Here is a 19,544-nt window from a genome sequence, read left to right on the forward strand (position 1 = left end):
GAGAATAGGAGAGGCCCAAGGATGGAGCCTTGGGGTACCCCAACAGAAAGAGGAAGGGGAGCGGAGGAGATGGAGTTGTAAGCGACACTGAAAGTGCGCTGAGATAGGTAGGAGGAGAACCAGGATAAAGCAGAATCACGGAGGCCAAGGAAGTGTAATTTGCTGAGGAGGAGCAGGTGGTCAACTGTGTCAAAGGCAGCAGAGAGGTCTAAAAGTATGAGTATGGAGTAGTGCCCATTGGTTTTAGCAGTTAGTAGGTCATTGGTTAGTTTTAGTAGGGCAGTTTCAGTAGAATGTTGTGGGCGGAAGCCAGACAATAGGGGTCGAGAAGGTTGTTGTCCGTGAGGTAGCAACTAATTCGGTCATGGACAAGGCGTTTGATGAGCTTGGAGGCAAACGGGAGCAGGTAGATAGGTCTTAAGTTATTCAAACAGGTGGGGTTTAGTGAGGGTTTTTTTTTAGTAAGGGGATAACCAGTGCATGTTTGAGAGGGGAAGGAAAGGTGCCGGAGGAGAGGGAGAGGTTGAAGATGTGGGTTAGGGAGTTGAGGATAGAGTGGGAAGGTGGTCGCAGTAATTGAGAGGGGACAGGGTCCAGGGGACAGGTAGTGAGGTGGGCCATAGAGAGGAGTTTATCAACTTCATCTGTGGTAACTGGGCAAAAGGAGGAGAGTATTGATTGTGGTGTTGGACCCGATGTTTTGGGTAGGCGAGGAGTTTGAATGCTGGATATCTCCTTGCGAATTGTGTCGATTTTGCAAATAAAATGGGTGGCAATCTGTTGAGCGGTAAGCAAGTTGGTGGGTGGGGGCAGTGGGGGGTGAAGTAAGGAGTTAAGGGTAGAAAAGAGTTGACGAGGTTTGGATGAGAGGGTTTTGATGAGAGTGTTGTAATAGGTTTGTTTAGCAGTGTGGAGGCAGGAGTTGTATTTGAGAAGGGCAGATTTTTAGAGGGTAAAGTCTTGCAGGGATTTCGTTTTACGCCATGCTCGCTCAAGAGCACGACTGTGTCTCTTAAGACTTCTGGTGTCCTCTGTTTGCCAGGGTTGTGGCAGATGCCTGGTTCTGCATGTAGAAAGAGGAGCAAGTATGTATAGGGAGGATGACAATGTGGTGTTGTAGATGGAAGTGGTTAGGTCTGGGCAGGACGGGGGTGTGATTTTGTCATAAAGGCCATCAGTAGCAGAGTGAAGAAGGGAAGGGTTGAGGTTGCGAAGGTTTCTGCGGGTATTGGTTTGTGGGTTGGCAGCATGGAAGGTAGGAGACAAGGAGAGTGTGAAACGGATAAGGTTGTGATCAGAGAGAGGAAAGGGGTGTTAGAGAGATTGCAGGGAGTGCAGCGATGGGAAAATACAAGGTCAAGAGTGTTGCCATTGGAGTGAGTGGTGGTTTGTATCCATTGTGTTAAGTTAAAAGAGGAGGCTAGGTTGAGTAGTTTAGAAGTGGTAGCAGTATTAACATTGATTGGAATGTTAAAGTCACCTAGGATGATGGCAGGCACTTCAGATGAGAGAAAATAGGGTAGCCATGCAGAGAAGTCATCCAGAAAGCGTGACACTGGTCCAGGAGGCCGATAAATGACTGCGACCCTCAGACAAGCTGGAGAGAAAAGACGAATGCAGTGCATTTCGAAAGAGCAGGGGGAAAGAGAGGGAGGTGTGGGCAGTACCTGGGAGGTGCATTGTGGGGAGAGGAGAAGTCCGACACCACCTCCTTTTCGTCCACTGGGTCTGGAGGAGTGAGTCCAGAGGAGGCCAATGTGGGACAGGGCAGCTGGAGAGATAGTGTCAAATTCCTGGAGCCAGGTTTCGGTTATAGCAAATAGATTAAGGGATATTATACACATATACTGTAAAGCGGGGTCTCAAACTGGCGGCCCTCCAGCTGTTGCGAAACTACAAGTCACATCATCCCTCTGCCTGTGGGAGTCATGCTTGTTAGGCCTCTTTCACACTGGGGCGGTTTTCAGGCGCTATTGCACTAAAAATAGCGCCTGCAAACCGACCCGAAACAGCCGCTGCGATACCGCCCGCAAAGGTGGTTTTTAACCCTTTCTCAGCCACTAGCAGGGGGTAAAACCGCCCCGCTAGTGGCCGCATACCGCCGCTAAGACGACGGTAAAGCGCCGCTAATAATAGCGGCGCTTTACCGCCGACGCTCCTCCCGCCCCAGTGTGAAAGGAGCCTAAATGTCAGCCTTGCAATGCCTCATGGGACTTGTAATTTCACAACAGCTGGAGGGCCACCAGTTTGATACCCCTGCTGTAAAGTGATGGGAAGATTGTGGTTGAAATGAATGGTGGTGTGACAGGGCCCCTTTAAAGGTATAAAGCTTGCCAAGAATCTGTAGAGAGCAATAGTGCGCAATCAGACCTTGAAAATCTCTCACTCTTATCTTGCGGGTAATTAAGATTCTAGTCAACTGTCCATAGAGCCCTCACTGACAATAATGAGCTCTGTGTGCTGGGTGCCAAAATAATGCCAGCACTCTCTCTCAGTGGAGGTTATTAATCCATTCCAGTCTATCCATATCAGATGTGATCCAAGGATATGGGAGAGATGAACAGACACTCCAGGGAAGGTTGCTGTTTCTATCATTTGTATGATTTAAAACAAAAAAATCTTATTGGATAAAATAATTTAAATTATAGTAGATCAAATCCCTATATACACAACATTTCATTTGTATGCCCTGAGTGTAATAAAAAATTTCCATCTATATGCACTCCAGCAATGGCTGCATAATATTTCTAAGGGTGATTTCCTGATGGTGACAGCAGTGAGCCATGCCTGCTTATTGTGTGTTGTCCCCATTGGGTAACCTGTAAAGGCTTTTTATGAAGATTTTTATGTACCGTAGTTTGGCAATGTTCCACAGGCGCACGCAATTTTAAAGCTTGACATGTTTTGTATCTATTTCCTCAGCATAACATAACCTTATATTTTACCAAATAATTGGGAATTATATTGTGTTTTTGTGCATTAAAATTCATTTCTAAAAAAAAACAGCTGTGCAAATATTGTGTAACAATAAAAATATGCAACACCCACCATTTTATTCTTTAGAGCCTCTGCTTAACAAAAATATATAATGTTTGGGGGTTATAAGTAGTTTTCTAGAAAAAAAAAAATGTTTTTTTATATATGGGGGATAGCTGTCAGAATTGTCCCCGACTGGAAGCGGTTAATATTACTTTGCCTGCTCCCAAAAGAAAAAAAAAGTCCCCTCTTTGCCCTGTGCCCACCTGCTGTACTAATGGGGCCCAGGGAACTTTACTAAGTGCTGGGAGCTACGGCCTGTGGTAATACTCTGCCTGAGCCCCAAGGAAAATGAAAAAAAAAAAACAAATTCCTTGCCCCACAGCCGCAAAAAAACAAAGACGCTGGGATACTGGTGACATTATTGGCCTAATAGAACCACATGGCCGTATTTGGACAATGCCATTGTGGCTATATTAGGCCAGTGATATTACCAGCATCACCGCCCCTCTGTCACCTGCGGTTGTGGGGCTGGGGACTTTGCAGCTGCAGTTTGGCCCAAACCTTAGCATCTCCTTACCAGGGTGTGGATAAAATAAAAATGAAAAAAAATCAGATTTGTTACATGTATAGGTGTGATCCTCCTTCTCACCTGTTATTAGCCATGTCCTTGAGCTCCAGGTGAACCTCGTGGGCGGTCTTTGCAGCTGCTTTATGTTTCCTCTTCATGGGATCCAGCCAGTCTGGAGGGCTTTTATTTTCTTGCAGTTTGAAGTGATCATAGAACACGTCAAATGTGATGATAGGTTTTTCATCCAGAAGTAACCTGTAGAAAAACGTACCCAGGAGGGAGCAAAGTTTTGCAGAGCAGCAAAGTGTAGCATTAAGGTATACATACAGAGGGTATAGAAAAGATTCACCCCCCTTTAAAATAATCACAGTTTGCTGCCTGAAATTAAGACAGACACAGTTTTTTGTTATAACCAGCTGTATTTACTCAGTGCAATTTATAACATTTAATTGAATGATAAAACACCAACATGGCAGAAAAGAAAAAAAAAAAAAAATTAAAAAACAGAATCGCTGAGTTGAAAAAGGGATCACCCCCCCCCCCCCTCCTAAAAATCACTTGTAAACACAATCAGGTGTAGCTAATCACCTTCTCAATGGCACACAAAACGATTTGACTTTCAACTATGATCAGCTGTGGTCATTTTTATTAGCTCAGCATGAAAAGAGCTTTCCTGGAGCATTTCAGTTCCTGAAGGTGCAACTAAAGCAAACAATCAACTATGAGCGGCAAGGCACTGTCACCGGGATCTCCGGGATAAAATTGGGAACGGGCACAAGTCAGGAGTTGAATGCAAAAACATTTCAAAGGCTTTATCAATGCCTAGAAGTACAGTGGAATATATTATTAAGAAGTGGAAGGTATTTGGTACAACACAGATTGTCCCTGGATCAGGACGTCGCTTCAAACTGGATGAAAGAGACAAGAGGAAACTGGTCAGAGAGGATACCAAGAGGCCTATAGCAACTCTGAAGCAGTTGTACGAATTTGTGACAAAGAGTGGTCATTGTGTGCATGTGACAACAATATCACAAAATCTCCACAAATGTGGGAGGGTTGCAAGAAAAAAGCCACTCCTCAAGAAAGGCCACATGAAGTCATCACGGAGCTTTGCCAAAACACACCTTGAAGACTCTGAGGCCACATGGAAAATGTGATATATGGTCAGATGAGACTAAAATGTAATGATTTGGCCTCAACACCAAATGAAATGTCTGGTGGAAATCCAATACAGCTCACCATCCAAATAACATCCTACAGTAAAGCATGGAGGGGGTAATATCCTGTTATGGGGTTGTTTCTCTGCAGCAGGAACTGGAGCACTTGTCAGGATTGAAGAAAATATGGATGGAGCAAAATTCCATCAAATTCTTGGGGGAAATCTGCTGCCCTCTGCTAGAAAGTTGTCAATGGGAAGAAGATTTACCTTCCAACATGACAACGACCCAAAGCACACAGCAAAAATGACCACACAGTGGTTGAAGGAGAAAAAGGTGAATGTCCTTGCATGGCCTAGTCAGAGCCCAGACTTAAACCCCATACACACTATTAGCTTTTCTGCAGATTTTTGTCTTCAGATTTACCAAAACCATGTAGTGCAAGTGCCTGCCTGATTGCATACAAATTGAAACTCTTATGCCCCGTACACACGGTCGGACTTTGTTCGGACATTCCGACAACAAAATCCTAGGATTTTTTCCGATGGATGTTGGCTCAAACTTGTCTTGCATACACACGTTCACACAAAGTTGTCGGAAAATCCGATCGTTCTAAACGCGGTGATGTAAAACCGATCGGAGTGTGTTGTCGGAAATTCCGACCGTGTGTGGGCTCCATCGGACATTTTCCATCGGATTTTCCGACACACAAAGTTTGAGAGCAGGATATAAAATTTTCCGACAACAAAATCCGTTGTCGGAAATTCCGATCGTGTGTACACAAATCCGACGGACAAAGTGCCACGCATGCTCAGAATAAATAAAGAGATGAAAGCTATTGGCCACTGCCCCATTTATAGTCCCGACGTACGTGTTTTACGTCACCGCGTTTAGAACGATCGGATTTTCCGACAACTTTGTGTGACCGTGTGTATGCAAGACAAGTTTGAGCCAACATCCGTCGGAAAAAATCCTAGGATTTTGTTGTCGGAATGTCCGAACAAAGTCCGACCGTGTGTACGGGGCATTAAGGTTTGACCTCATATTATATGGTTTTGGTAAATCTGAAGGAAAAAAAATCTACTGAAAATTGTATAGTGTGTATCCAGCTTTAAACCCCATTGAAAATCTACAGAGAAGACTGCAGTCCACAAACGGTCACCATCAATTTTAACTGAACTTGAGCAGTTCTGCAAAGAAGAGAGGGCAAATATTGCAAAGTCTAGATGTGCAAAGTTAGTAGAGACATATCCCAACAGACTAAAGGCTGGAATTAAAGCAAAAGGTAGTTTAATAAAATACTGACATAAAGGGGGTGATCCTTTTTCCAACTTTCCAGTGATTTCGTTTTTGAATTTTCTTAATTTTTTTTCTGACGTGTTGGTGTTATATCTTTCAGTTAGATATTATAAGTTGCACTGAGTAAATACAGCTGGATAAAACAAAAACTGTGTCTGTCTTCATTTCAGGCTGCATAGCAACAAAATGTGATTATTTTAAGGGGGTGATTCTTTTCTATACCCGCTTGTACCTTTTTAACTCCATTCTCTGAGCTAAATACATATGTGAAATACTTTAAGTGTAAGTAAACCCCCCTATCGTTTCCAGCCAGGAAGCTGCCATCTTTGCCTCTGTTTAGTCTACAACTGCCATGATGCTGCACATGTGATCAGTTTAGACACCAGCCATTGGATGGCTTGACAGTTTGGTTGAGAGCACAACCAATGGTAGTGTTACATTTCCGGCACGTGTTTTATGGATGGGTTTACTTCCGCTTTAAGCCAGCCATACATGGTTTGAAATTCAGCCGGTTCAGCAGGGACCGGCCAAATTTCAATCCATGTATGGGCAGGCTGGTTGTACAAAATCGATAACTTTTATAAAATGTTAGAGGACGGGGCGGAGTGGCAGATTAGTGATACTCTCACTTTTAAGTGGAAGGCCACTTATTTAACTCTGGGGCAAGAGGTACGGAGTTTGGAAATGTGAATATATATAAAGATTGCAGGCAGGAGGGGGTTAAACAAAAAACGTTTGTCACAAAATTGCTGTATTATGATGCTCACCTGCTTAGGAGATGTTGAAACTGAATTCTACTAATAAATCGTCCGAGGAACATAGCCAGGATCACCAGCAGGGCATCCCTTAGAGAGATAGAGACAAAGTCATACCCTTCCCACCACTGACATAAGCAGTTTATATAATAAGCTTATAAGAAGTGTGCAGAAATCTATATAGCCAACACAGCAGTTATACATTATCAGGGCTATTTGAATTACTTTGTTAAAGCAAACCTAGCACCAGATGTACACCGATCATAACATAATGACCACTGACAGGTTAAGTGAATAACAATGATTATCTTGTTACAATAGCATCTGAAAGTAGGTGGGATATATTGGGCAGCAAGTGAGCATGTTGTCCCTGAAGTTGGTGTGTTAAAAGCAGAAAAAATGGGCATCGCAGTTTGTTGTGTATGGGGCTGCGTAGCCACAGACCGGCCAGGCTGCCCATGGTGACCCGCGTCCACAGCCAAAAATGCCTACAATAAGCATGTGAGCACCAGAACTGGACCATGGAGCAATGGAAGAAGGTGGCCTGGTCTGAAGAATCACTTTTTATTTTACATCATGTGGATGGCAAGGTGTGTGTGCGTCACTTTCTTGGGGAGTAGATGGCACCAGGATGCAGTATGGGAAGAAGGCCAGCTGATGGAGGCAGTGTGATGCTTTGGGCAATGTTCTGCTGGGAAACCTAGGAAACCTTGGGTTCTGCCATTCATGTGAATGTTACTTGACACGTACCACCTACCTAAACATTGATCCTGACACCCCTTCATAGAAATCGTATTCCCTGATGGCAGTGGCCTCTTTCAGTAGGATAATGCACCCTGCCACACTGCAAAAATGGTTCAAAAATGGTTTGAGGAACACAACAATGAGTTTGAGGTGTTGACTTGGCCTTCGCGTTCTCCAAATCTTAATCCAATCGAGCATCTGTGGGATGTGCTGCAAAAACAAGTCCGATCCATGGAGGCCACAGGATTTAGGCTCTGTTCACACCTAAACCGACCCCAGATTGCACAGCAACGCTGTCCGTCCCTGTTCTCCATTTCAGGGACGAATCAGGGCAGAAACTTTGCCTGAATTCAGCCCTAAAAACGGAGGCAAAGAGGCACGTGTAGTGCGCTCCCCAGCCACCCTGGAGACATGTGAACCGGCTCCATAGAGAGCCGGCCATATTCTCCTGCTACGCGAATTGGATGCGAGCTGCATATCAGTGCCTCCTCATCATCAGTGCCCATCAGTGGCACCTATAAGTACACATCAGTGTCCATCGTTGCCACCTATCAGTGCCCATAAAGGCTGCCCATCAGTGCCCATCATTGGTGCCTATAAGTGCCCATCAGTGCCTCCTCATCAGTGCCCATTATTGCCGCCTATCAGTACCCATCAGTGCTGCATATCAGGGCCCATCAGTGCTGCCTATCAGTACCCATCAGTGCTGCATATCATTGCCCATCAGTGCTGCTTATCAGGGCCCATCAGTGTTGCCTATCAGGGGTTATCAGTGCTGCATATCAGGGCCCATCAGTGCTGCATATCAGTGTCTATCAGTGCTGCATATCAGTGTCTATCAGTGCTGCATATCAGGGCCTATCAGTGCTGCATATGAGGGCCTCCTCATCAGCTCACATCAGTGAAGGAGATAAATTACTTATTTACAAAATTTTATATCAGAAACAAAGAAAAACTTTTTTTTTCAAAATTTTCGGTCTTTTTTCATTTGTTTAGCAAAAATATAAAAACTCTGTGGTGATTAAATATGACCAAAAGAAAGCTCTATCTGTCTCAAAACAAATGATAAAAATGTCATATGAGTACAGTGTAGCATGACCGCGCAATTGTCATTCAAAGTGTGACAGCGCTGAAAGCTGAAATCAGGCCTGGGCAGGAAGGGGTGGAAGTGTCCGGTATTGAAGTGGTTAATATGAAAAATCTATCTGAATCTAGTTGCATTTTTAGACATATTGGTGTCACAAACGAGCCTTTGAGATTGTAGAAGGTTGAAAATCGCTGTAAATTGTTAGCTCTTCTGTCCACTTATTGCTGGATTTCCTCTTTTTGTCCTTACAGACACAATAGGTCACACATCTGGGTTGGGAGCGTGCTGCGTTGTCAGGTTTTGCCAGATGGCGAGACTTATATACAAGGACTATAAATACCTGGTGACTCTCCCCCGGCCTTCTGGATCATGGGACAAGAACAGTCTTTTCAGGTCATAAAACCCTCCTGAGTTTATCTTCTCCAGCAGCTGGAACTCAATCTGGAAGCAGATCCAAGGAAACAATGTAACAACATTCTATTCATACCTTTATGAGGTCTAATCTGCTACCCTGGTTCTCCCCCCCCTCCCAATCAAGATGTTAATAAAATGTTCAAATAAAATCTTCCCATTTTCATTCCATACCTTTTTGTAGACCCATAACTGGGTCCCTGTGCTTCTCTATGCAATGCAGGCAGATGATGGCTGGTGGGAGGAGCCAGCCGGATGCTGTACATAGATTCTGAAAACATCACAGCCCCCCGCCCCAGTACTCCTCTCAAGAGCCCTCAGGCCCCATTCACACTTCAGCGTTTTGGAGCTTGAAGCTCCAAAATGCTGGAGGAGAAAAAATCTATTATTCTCTATGGAGTTGGTTCACATCTCCGCTCAAAGTCGCCTGAAGCCAAATGCCTGAAGCTCAAAAAAGTTCTGGAGCTTTTTTTGTAGATCAAATTGGAGCAGATCTGAGTGTGTTTGGTGCGTTTTTATCTCCATAGAAATGAATGGAAACGCGTCATCTGTTCGTTTTCGTGCGCATTTTGCCATGTGTTATTGCGCCATTTTCTGCTCAAGTCAAAAAAAGGGATAATATATAAATAAATATACAAATAATTTAAAATCGTTATAAATAAATCAAATAAAATAAATTAATATGTAATAATCCATAAATAAACAATAACTAACCCCTAGCCTTAAAAAAAAATATTAGAGATGCAGCAAAATTTGCCCCCCCCCACGCAAATAATTTAAAATCGTTATAAAAAAATAAATAAGATAAATTAATGTGTAATAATCCATAAATAAACAATAATTAACCCCCAGCCTTAAAAAAAAAAAAAAATATTAGAGATGCACCAAAATTTCGCCCCCCGAAACCTTTCGGACAAAAATTGTGTTATCAGCAGAAAGCCAATAAGAGAAAAAGTGCAGAAAATGGCACCGAAAATGCACTGTGTTTTACCTGATTTTATGAATTCACGCCGATTCTACTGCGAATTCAGGCCGATTTTAAATTTGCATTGATTTTACCGTGATTTTGGGACGATTTTACCATGATTACAGTGCTTATGATGTGTTTATCATAAGTCATGTGACTCAAAAACCGCATTGAAAACGTAACACAGATGCATTAATGATGTGTTATTGCTGCGTTTTCAATGCATTTGAACAGGGAGGTGCGTTGTTTGTGCGTCTTTTTTAACTGACCAAAAATGCACCAAACTGGATTTTTAACACCACAATGAAAGTGCAACGGACCAGTGTGAACACTTAAGAATTTAAAGGGATACTTTTTTTTGCGCTAAAGGTGCCAGTAATGGCCAACAATAAATTCATATTAATTTAAATTGATGATATTAATGAAAAAGTTGAATATAATACATATTATATATATATAAATATTTTTTAAAAACTGTCATTTTTGGCCAAGTACATCCTGCATTTTTTTGTGTTAGGGTGTGTAGTTATTTATTATGATTTTATTATTATTATTATGTATTTTTTAAGTATTAGGGGTTATTTATTTATTATTACATACTACACAGGGGGAGGGGGTTTATTTACTAAAGGCAAATCCACTTTGGACTACAAGTGCACTTGGAAGTGCAGTCGTTGTAGATCTGAGGGGGACATGCAAGGAAAATAAAAAACTGCATTTTAGCTTGCACATGATCGGATGATAAAATCAGCAGAGCTTCCCCTAATTTCAGATCTACCCCTCAGATCTATAGCGACTGCACTTCCAAGTGCACTTGTAGTGCAAAGTGGATTTGCCTTTAGTAAATCAACCCCAGTGTATTTATTTATTCATTATTTATGAGTATTTTATTTGATTTGTGTCAATGGCGTCGGCGGGGGGGGCGGGGGGGGGGGGTTGTTGGGGGGGTTTGACAATGGCTGAAGCCCTGAGTGGGTCCCCAACAAGCCCCGGGTCTCGGGTGGGCACTGTTCTATGATTAGCCCCGAGCACCGCCGCCCGCCACCGAGCGGGGACCGATCTGACCCCAAGTGCTACCGAGTCACATAGCAGGTGCCGCCTTCTGGAGCCTGCTGCGCCTATGATGGACGTCCCACTGGTCCAATGGTGGGACCGCGGGACGTGTGGCGCCCATCATAGGCGCTGCAGGCTCCAGAAGGCGGGAATTATAATGCGGGCCGCCACGCCACATCGATCCCCGCTCGGCGCTCGGGTGGGCGGCTCTCCTCTGGCTGCCTCGCACACCACGGCTGAGCTGAGCTGCTGCAGGACACATGAAGTTGTAGGTAGGTCAGTGTGTGTATGTCAGGTAGGTCAGTGTAGGTAGGTCAGGTAGGTCAGTGTAGGTAGGTCAGTGTATGTATGTCAGGTAGGTCAGTGTATGTATGTCAGGTAGGTCAGTGTGTGTGTCAGGTAGGTCAGTGTATGTATGTCAGGTAGGTCAGTGTATGTATGTCAGGTAGGTCAGGGTGTGTGTCAGGTAGGTCAGTGTATGTATGTCAGGTAGGTCAGTGTATGTATGTCAGGTAGGTCAGGGTGTGTGTCAGGTAGGTCAGTGTATGTATGTCAGGTAGGTCAGTGTATGTATGTCAGGTAGGTCAGTGTGTGTGTCAGGTAGGTCAGTGTAGGTAGGTCAGGTAGGTCTGTGTATGTATGTCAGGTAGGTCAGTGTGTGTGTCAGGTAGGTCATTGTAGGTAGGTCAGGTAGGTCAGTGTATGTATGTCAGGTAGGTCAGTGTAGGTAGGTCAGGTAGGTCAGTGTAGGTAGGTCAGTGTATGTATGTCAGGTAGGTCAGTGTATGTATGTCAGGTAGGTCAGTGTGTGTGTCAGGTAGGTCAGTGTATGTATGTCAGGTAGGTCAGTGTATGTATGTCAGGTAGGTCAGGGTGTGTGTCAGGTAGGTCAGTGTATGTATGTCAGGTAGGTCAGTGTATGTATGTCAGGTAGGTCAGGGTGTGTGTCAGGTAGGTCAGTGTATGTATGTCAGGTAGGTCAGTGTATGTATGTCAGGTAGGTCAGTGTGTGTGTCAGGTAGGTCAGTGTAGGTAGGTCAGGTAGGTCTGTGTATGTATGTCAGGTAGGTCAGTGTGTGTGTCAGGTAGGTCATTGTAGGTAGGTCAGGTAGGTCAGTGTATGTATGTCAGGTAGGTCAGTGTAGGTAGGTCAGGTAGGTCTGTGTATGTATGTCAGGTAGGTCAGTGTGTGTGTCAGGTAGGTCATTGTAGGTAGGTCAGGTAGGTCAGTGTATGTATGTCAGGTAGGTCAGTGTAGGTAGGTCAGGTAGGTCAGTGTATGTATGTCAGGTAGGTCAGTGTATATAAGGTAGGTCAGTGTATGTATGTCAGGTAGGTCAGTGTAGGTAGGTAGGTCAGGTAGGTCAGTGTAGGTAGGTAGGTCAGGTAGGTCAGTGTATGTATGTCAGGTAGGTCAGTGTAGGTAGGTCAGGTAGGTCAGTGTATGTAGGTCAGGTAGGTCAGTGTAGGTAGGTCAGGTAGGTCAGTGTATGTATGTCAGGTAGGTCAGTGTAGGTAGGTCAGATAGGTCAGTGTATGTATGTCAGGTAGGTCAGTGTAGGTAGGTCAGTGTGTGTGTATGTCAGGTAGGTCAGTATGTGTAAGGGTAAGGGCACTGGTAAGCCAGGCAGCAACCTGCAAGTGAGCTTACACCCCCGCCACAAAACCACACAACCCTACCGCGCCACTAACGGCCACCCCCCGTGCAGGCCTTGGACCTGGTCTTTTTGCCACCTAGCAATGTATTAGTAGTAGTAGGATTAACACCCTAACCCTAAAAAAAAACCCTAACACCTAATCCTAACCCTAACCTTGACTCTTACCCTTACCCCCCAAAACCCCCCCCCCCTCAAAAAAAATTATGAATGAATAATAATAATAATAATAAAATAAATAAAAGCTGATGAAAAAACTAAAGCTGAAAAGTGCAGGCGAGGAGAAGGGAGATGTGGGGAGCTGTATGGAGGGCAGACATTGTTGGGGGAGTGGAGAAGGGGAGGTGCTAAAAAAAAAAAAAAAAAAAGAAAAAAGAAAGCTGAAAAACCTAGCAATAAATGACGCAACAGATGATAGTTTTCTCTATTGGCTAATAAAATAAATGCCAAAGCAAAAAAAACACTGCATAAAAACGTGCTAAATTCACACATAAAAACATTCAAAGACGCTACACTCAGGTGTGAATGCAGCCTCAGTCTTGATACAAGCAGTGGGCTGACTCTTAGGAGGAGTTATGCAAATATCAAAATGATTGATGGGCGGTGACTACTCTAACAGAGCGAGCGTTCCTATGTACACGCCCACATGTGATGCTGAACCTCCATGATTGGAAGACATGAAATTCAATGAATGAAAGGTGCGGGCCGGGGGCAGTAAGGTTGGGAAGAATAGGGCTAGATGATGATGGACATCCTCCAGCCAAGAAATGAGTCGGGCTCTATCTACCCAGGACAAATAGAGTATATTTCCTATGGTCATCAGCTCCATCTAGTGGACTAGTTACCTGATTCCAATGAATGAGTACATTTGACCCGGAGTGAAAATAGCCTGAGAACTGGATTCGCTAAACCCTTGGCTAATCAAACCCTGGCAGTTCCCTCCATCACTAGTACTAATAGACCTGCCTATATCCCTAAGGCTGATTATACTCTTTAGGGTCTATTTATAAAAAATGCATAGCAATTTGCTCAGTGAAACTGCACATATATTTGCTCTGTGTGAATGAGGGTAAAAAAATGAATGTTATCAAGCTCTTTACTGTGCTGGTCGAATGTTGGTCTAAAATGGAAAATACATTTGCCCTTTGTACCCATGATACTTAGCACCATCTAGTGGCCAAATGCGCTATTACGGTTTAAAATCAATGGAAAACATTTGCCCAGCACAGAAAATAGCCTAATATATATATATATATTTTTTTTTTTTTGCCCCCATTCACACAGAACAAATGTAAATTTAGTTTCACAAGGTGAATAACTCCTAACATTTTTTGTACACTTTTTTGTAAATTTTTTTGCCGGTTCACACTACAGCGACTTGGGATCCGACTTGTAAGTCCTCAAGTCACTTGACATAAGAAATGCCATAGAAGTGAATGAGAGCTGTCTTAATGTACACTACTGAAGTCGCTCTGACTTCACAAAAGGTTCCTGTACTACCTCAAGGCGACTTCTAGGCGACTTGTACCCATAGATTTCAATGGAAGTCGCCTCCAATTTGGATCTCCATCTATATTGAAGCGACTTTACAGGAAGAAGAAAATAATTTACTCAGGTACTCCCCACATTTACCCCGGCAATCCCCTCCCTCCCACAGAGCTGACTATTCTGTGATTGGCCACAGCCAAAGTCGCCTGTCCTGGAGGCGACTTTAGGTCACGTTGTAAGTTGCTCAAAGTCCTGCTGAAGTTGCACCGATGTCGCCTACAATTCGCCTTGCAAAGTCGCGCTGTAAATCGTGTTGCCCCTGTGTGAACCGGGCCTTACATGTTGATATTATAATCCAGCGATTGGGTTCACATTTGAATTATTTATTGGTGTGATGCTGCAATAATAAACAGATCTCAGTGGACTTCTTTCTGATTGGTACACTCGCTCGTTCTGCTTCACTATTGATCTGCTAGGTCAGCACTGCAGCAGGATTGGCCATAAATGCTCCTAATTGTTTTCTTGGTGTCAGGGTCTTATTCATTTTTAATTGCAGCTTTTTGATTTACTCGATGCCTCCAGAGGCTGCGCTGGTTCAGTTATTAACCACTTCAATACCGGGCACTTTCGCACCTTCCTGCCCAGGCCAGTTTTCAGCTTTCAGTGCTATCACTTTTTAAATGACAATTGCACAGTCATGCTACACTGTACTCAAACTAAATTTTTATCATTTTGTTCTCACAAATAGAGCTTTCTTTTGGTGGTATTTGATCACCTCTGTGGTTTTTATGTTTTGCTAAACGAATAAAAAAAGACCGAAAATTTTGAAAAAAAAAAAACAGTTTTTTTGTTTTTGTTATAAAATTTTGTAAATAAGTAAGTTTTCTCCTTCACTGATGGGCACTGATAAGCTGCACTGATGGGCACTGATAAGCTGCACTGATGAGGTGGCACTGATGGGAACTGACGATGGGCACTGATAAGCTGCACTGATGAGGTGGCACTGATGGGAACTGACGATGGGCACTGATAGGCGCCACTTATGGGCACTGATAGGCAGCACTGATAGGTGGCACTGATATGTGGCACTGGTGGGCACTGATGGGCACTGAAAGGCGACACTGGGCACTGAAAGGCTGCACTGATGGGCACTTATGGGTGGCACTGATAGACGGCACTGCTGGGCACTGATAGGCGACACTGGGCATTGATGGGCACTGATGGCTGGCACTGATAGATTTAACTAATAGGTATCACTGGTGGCACTGGCAGGCATTTTACTTTGGCACAGATTGGCAGCTGCCTGGGCACTGATTGGCATTTCCCTGGTGGTTTAGGGTGGCATACCTGGTGGTCCAGTGTGGTGACCATCCCTGGTGGTCCTGGGCAGGCATCCGAGGGGGGGGGCTGCACTGATAAACAATCAGCACAGACCCCCCCTGTCAGGAGAGCTGCCGATCGGCTCTCCTCTACTCGCGTCTGTCAGATGCGAGTGAGGAAAAACCGATCAACGGCTCTTCCTGTTTACATTTTGATCAGACTCTTTACCTAGATCGTAGTTGCGGTGTGTCAGACTGACGCACCGCAACAACGATCGCCGCGATGCGCGCACCCGGGGGCGCGCAGCGTCTTGATATCCTGAAAGACATCATATGACGTCCGGTCAGAATATCGCAATCACTTTGCCAACGTCATTTTGTTATATGGGGGGCGGCAAGTGGTTAAAGAACTCCGACCGGAATTGTTTCTGTAACAGCCGCATAACAATCCACTTATCCTGTAAAGCCTCATTCACTACGCATAGTGGGCACGCAATTCCCACTCACAATTTTGTTAGCGCGATTCTCGCACTAACAAAAACATCCCTTGTAATAGAAAATAAATGAATAGGAAGTTGGGACTTTAAGATGAAGCACTTGGGTAGTGGAGGTAAAGTAGACCATATATAAATTGCATGATGAAGTATTTATTGATTGTCAAACATATAAAACATAGTAAAGGAGTATTGATTTCATATACAATAAAATAATTCATACATGTATATAGAAATGATGTACATATAATATAGGCATAGTAAAAAATATACATAAATAGCAGCACAAGATTGAATGTTACTAGAAGATGATGGAAGCTCTTGGTTAAATGGGATGGGTAGTGTTCCCCTACCCTCTTGGTGCGAGGTATGCCCTCCCCCTTTTTGATAGGGTGTATAGGATACTGTTTTTTACATGTACATAGATATGTTTATATTTTAGTTGTGGATTTATTGCCCATTACATGCATCCACCAGTTTAATTGTCATATTTTACTAGTAGCATCCTGATCATTGATTTCATGCCCCATAAGGTTTTTTTTTTTTTTTTTTTTTTTTGTTTTTTTTTTTTTTATAGATGCCCCATCTAACACTCTCCACCTGGCCAGCACTCGTGCCTCTAGTGTGGTATTTGGGTGGCTGGGTGACGCCGGGCTCTCCTCTCTACGGGAGCCGCGATGCGCCAGTGGGTCCTCCCTTTTTTCCTCCCCATCCTTTGGGATTGGGGGACTGGGCGGTCACCACTTTGCGCATCGGCGCCACGTATCCTACGTCGGGCCTGTGACGTCATTCCCCGGCGTCACAGCCCAGACGTCTAGTGATTCCTCCTCGGTGTCTCCATGGAGAAAGCCCTTCGCGCCATGAGCTGAGTTTACTCGGCTCAGGTGCGGCGGCTCCTCCTCCGTGCCACCCACGTGGCGTTGGCGGCGTATTTAGACTCCCCATTTGGAGCTGGCGGTTCCCACGGCCGGTCTCTCTCTGGGGTCTCTGCACACCAGCCCTGCAGCTTTCGTTCGGCTGGTGGTGCTTGTAGATGCCATAATTGGGTAGGTCATTATCTCATGTCTCTTTTTTCCTCTTTCTCCCCTCACTTGATTATGGCTTCCTTGGGGTTTAAGTGCCTACTTCCTTGGTAAGTCTGTCTTTCTTATTCCTCTAGTCTGTTGCCACTTTTCTTCTGCGACTTCTCACACAGTAGTTACTATTCAACATCCACTTCACTTTGGCTACTTTCACATCTTTCCCTTCATCATCCACTTTTCTCACAGATTCTCACACTTGTTCTACTGTATCTTTATTCTTTATTCTTTTTGGAATTTACTGGGTTCACGATTTATTATTCCATTATCACTACTACTACTAATAAAACACCATTACTTACCATATACACACTTAATGGAATAATTTTCTATTTTTAGATCTGGTTGTTTCCACGACATACATTCCTGCCTAGTAGATATACTTTGCCCCAATCTTCTGTTTCCTATTCTGCTTGCCCAATGTCGCACCTACTTCTACGCCGCCTCGGCTCCCGTGGAGAGGCTATTGTCCCTGGCTCACCTTGCTCCCACTGCCACGCACTGCACCTGCTGCCTAAGTTGGTGAGTGCGTCCAATATTACCTGCTCTATATATTGAATGTTCATTTTTTATCTCTTACTCTTTTTACATGGACAGTATGGTTCATTATATCTCATATATACTCTACAGGAAAATTTATTTACATCAGCTCCTGATGAGTGGGTATAGACCCACGAAACGCGTCGAGCCTTGCCATCTGATGCCCTAAACTACATTCTACATGGAACCATAGTCATGTATACTAGTTGGTCTCCTTGAATACATCAACCATTTTCCTACGTATTTATTGCACATTTACACTGTGGGTGCACGTATCGTGATCAGGCATGTTGCTGCTAGCAACATCATGTCTTCCTACCTCTTCTAGTAACATTCAATCTTGTGCTGCTATTTATGTATATTTTTTACTATGCCTATATTATATGTACATCATTTCTATATACATGTATGAATTATTTTATTGTATATGAAATCAATACTCCTTTACTATGTTTTATATGTTTGACAATCAATAAATACTTCATCATGCAATTTATATATGGTCTACTTTACCTCCACTACCCAAGTGCTTCATCTTAAAGTCCCAACTTCCTATTCATTTATTATCGAAAACCGGGATGGAGGAACATTATTGTTCCTCATTTAAAGTCCCAAAACCCCCCCATTTACCTTGTAATAGAAAATAAGCATGACAGGACCTCTTTAATGTGAGATCTGGGGTCAAAAATTCTATTCAAATTCATTCTATTCGAAATTTGAATTTCTGAAGATGGTTATATTCTTTATATTTTATTCTATTGTTTTTCTATTCTATTCTCTTATTTTCTATTATTTTCTTTTATTTTGGATTCCATTGTTTTGTATTCTATTCTAATCTATTCTATTCAAATTCAAATTTATTCTATTCAAATTTAGGAAGACGGTGATATTCTATTTTATCCTATCCTATTAAATTCTATTCTATTCGTTCATTTGTATACTATTGCTTTATTATTTTATATTCTATTTTATTGTGTTATTTTTTTAGAAAATCGATTTCTAATATTTTCGAATTTGATTTTGATTCATATTTGTTTATGAATTTGATTCTAATTTGTTTTCGAATTCTAATCTAATTTCGTCCGAATTTCAGTTCGTTATTTTGGATTCGTTTAAATTAGTTACTATTGTAATTCGGTAATTCGGATACAACCGAATTTCCGAATAACGAATAATTTGTCTGAATTTCGGAACAAAACGAACCGCACATGTCTAGTCTCCGGCTCTAAGCACTTTCTGAAGACAGGAGGTGGCAAGAGGAATGTAGATGGATGACCCCACTTCCACTCCACATTCCTCTTCCTGCCACTTGTCTCAGACCCCTGTCACACTGGAGCGTTTTGCAGGTGCTATAGCATTAAAAATAGCGCCTGCAAACCGCTCTAAAACAGCTGCTCCATTCACTCCAGTGTGAAAGCCCGAGTGCTTTCACACTGGAGCAGTGCGCTGGCAGGGCATCAGAAAAAGTCTTTCCAGCTGCTTCTTTGGAGCGGTGAAGGAGCGGTGAAGGAGCGGTGAAGGAACGGTGAACTCACCGCTCCTCCACCGCTGCTCCCCATTGAAATCAGTGGGGCAGCGCTGCAATACCGCCGGCAAAACACCGCTCTGGCGGCGTTTTGCGGGCGGATTTAACCCCTTTTCAGCCGCTAGCGGGGGTTAATACCGCCCCGCTAGCGCCTGAATAGCGCCCTTAAAACGATGGTAAAGCGCCGCTAAAAATAGTGCTGCTTTACTGCTGACGCCGGTGGCGGCACAGTGAGAAATGGGTCTTATGAAAGTGCTTAGAGCCAGAGACAAGTGGCCGCTACTGATGCAGCTGTCTCCTTGCTAGATGTGTTATCGGACCAAACATGTAACTAGCCTTCCACAGCATGCAGGACGTTGGCACAAAATACTACATGCAACACTGTAATAAAAAAAGAAATAAGACTTCTTCTTTAAAGTGGTTG

The 19,544-nt window shown here is 43.6% G+C and overlaps 1 protein-coding gene across 1 annotated transcript in view; it reads right to left on the reverse strand.

The window, feature by feature from the left end:
• The window catches only part of LOC141105776 (EF-hand calcium-binding domain-containing protein 6-like), a 76,076-nt gene that overhangs the window by 43,678 nt on the left and 12,854 nt on the right, over positions 1–19,544 (reverse strand). Inside the window, exons 3-5 of the mRNA XM_073595889.1 lie at positions 8,930–9,030; positions 6,771–6,848; positions 3,629–3,802 (exon numbers count right to left, since the gene is read on the reverse strand). Of these exons, the coding sequence (XP_073451990.1) occupies positions 3,629–3,802; positions 6,771–6,848; positions 8,930–9,030 (353 nt within the window). The remainder of the gene's footprint in view (positions 1–3,628; positions 3,803–6,770; positions 6,849–8,929; positions 9,031–19,544) is intronic.

This window comes from Aquarana catesbeiana, linkage group LG08, assembly GCF_042186555.1.
Source record: "Aquarana catesbeiana isolate 2022-GZ linkage group LG08, ASM4218655v1, whole genome shotgun sequence".
Taxonomy (NCBI): Eukaryota; Metazoa; Chordata; class Amphibia; order Anura; family Ranidae; genus Aquarana; species Aquarana catesbeiana.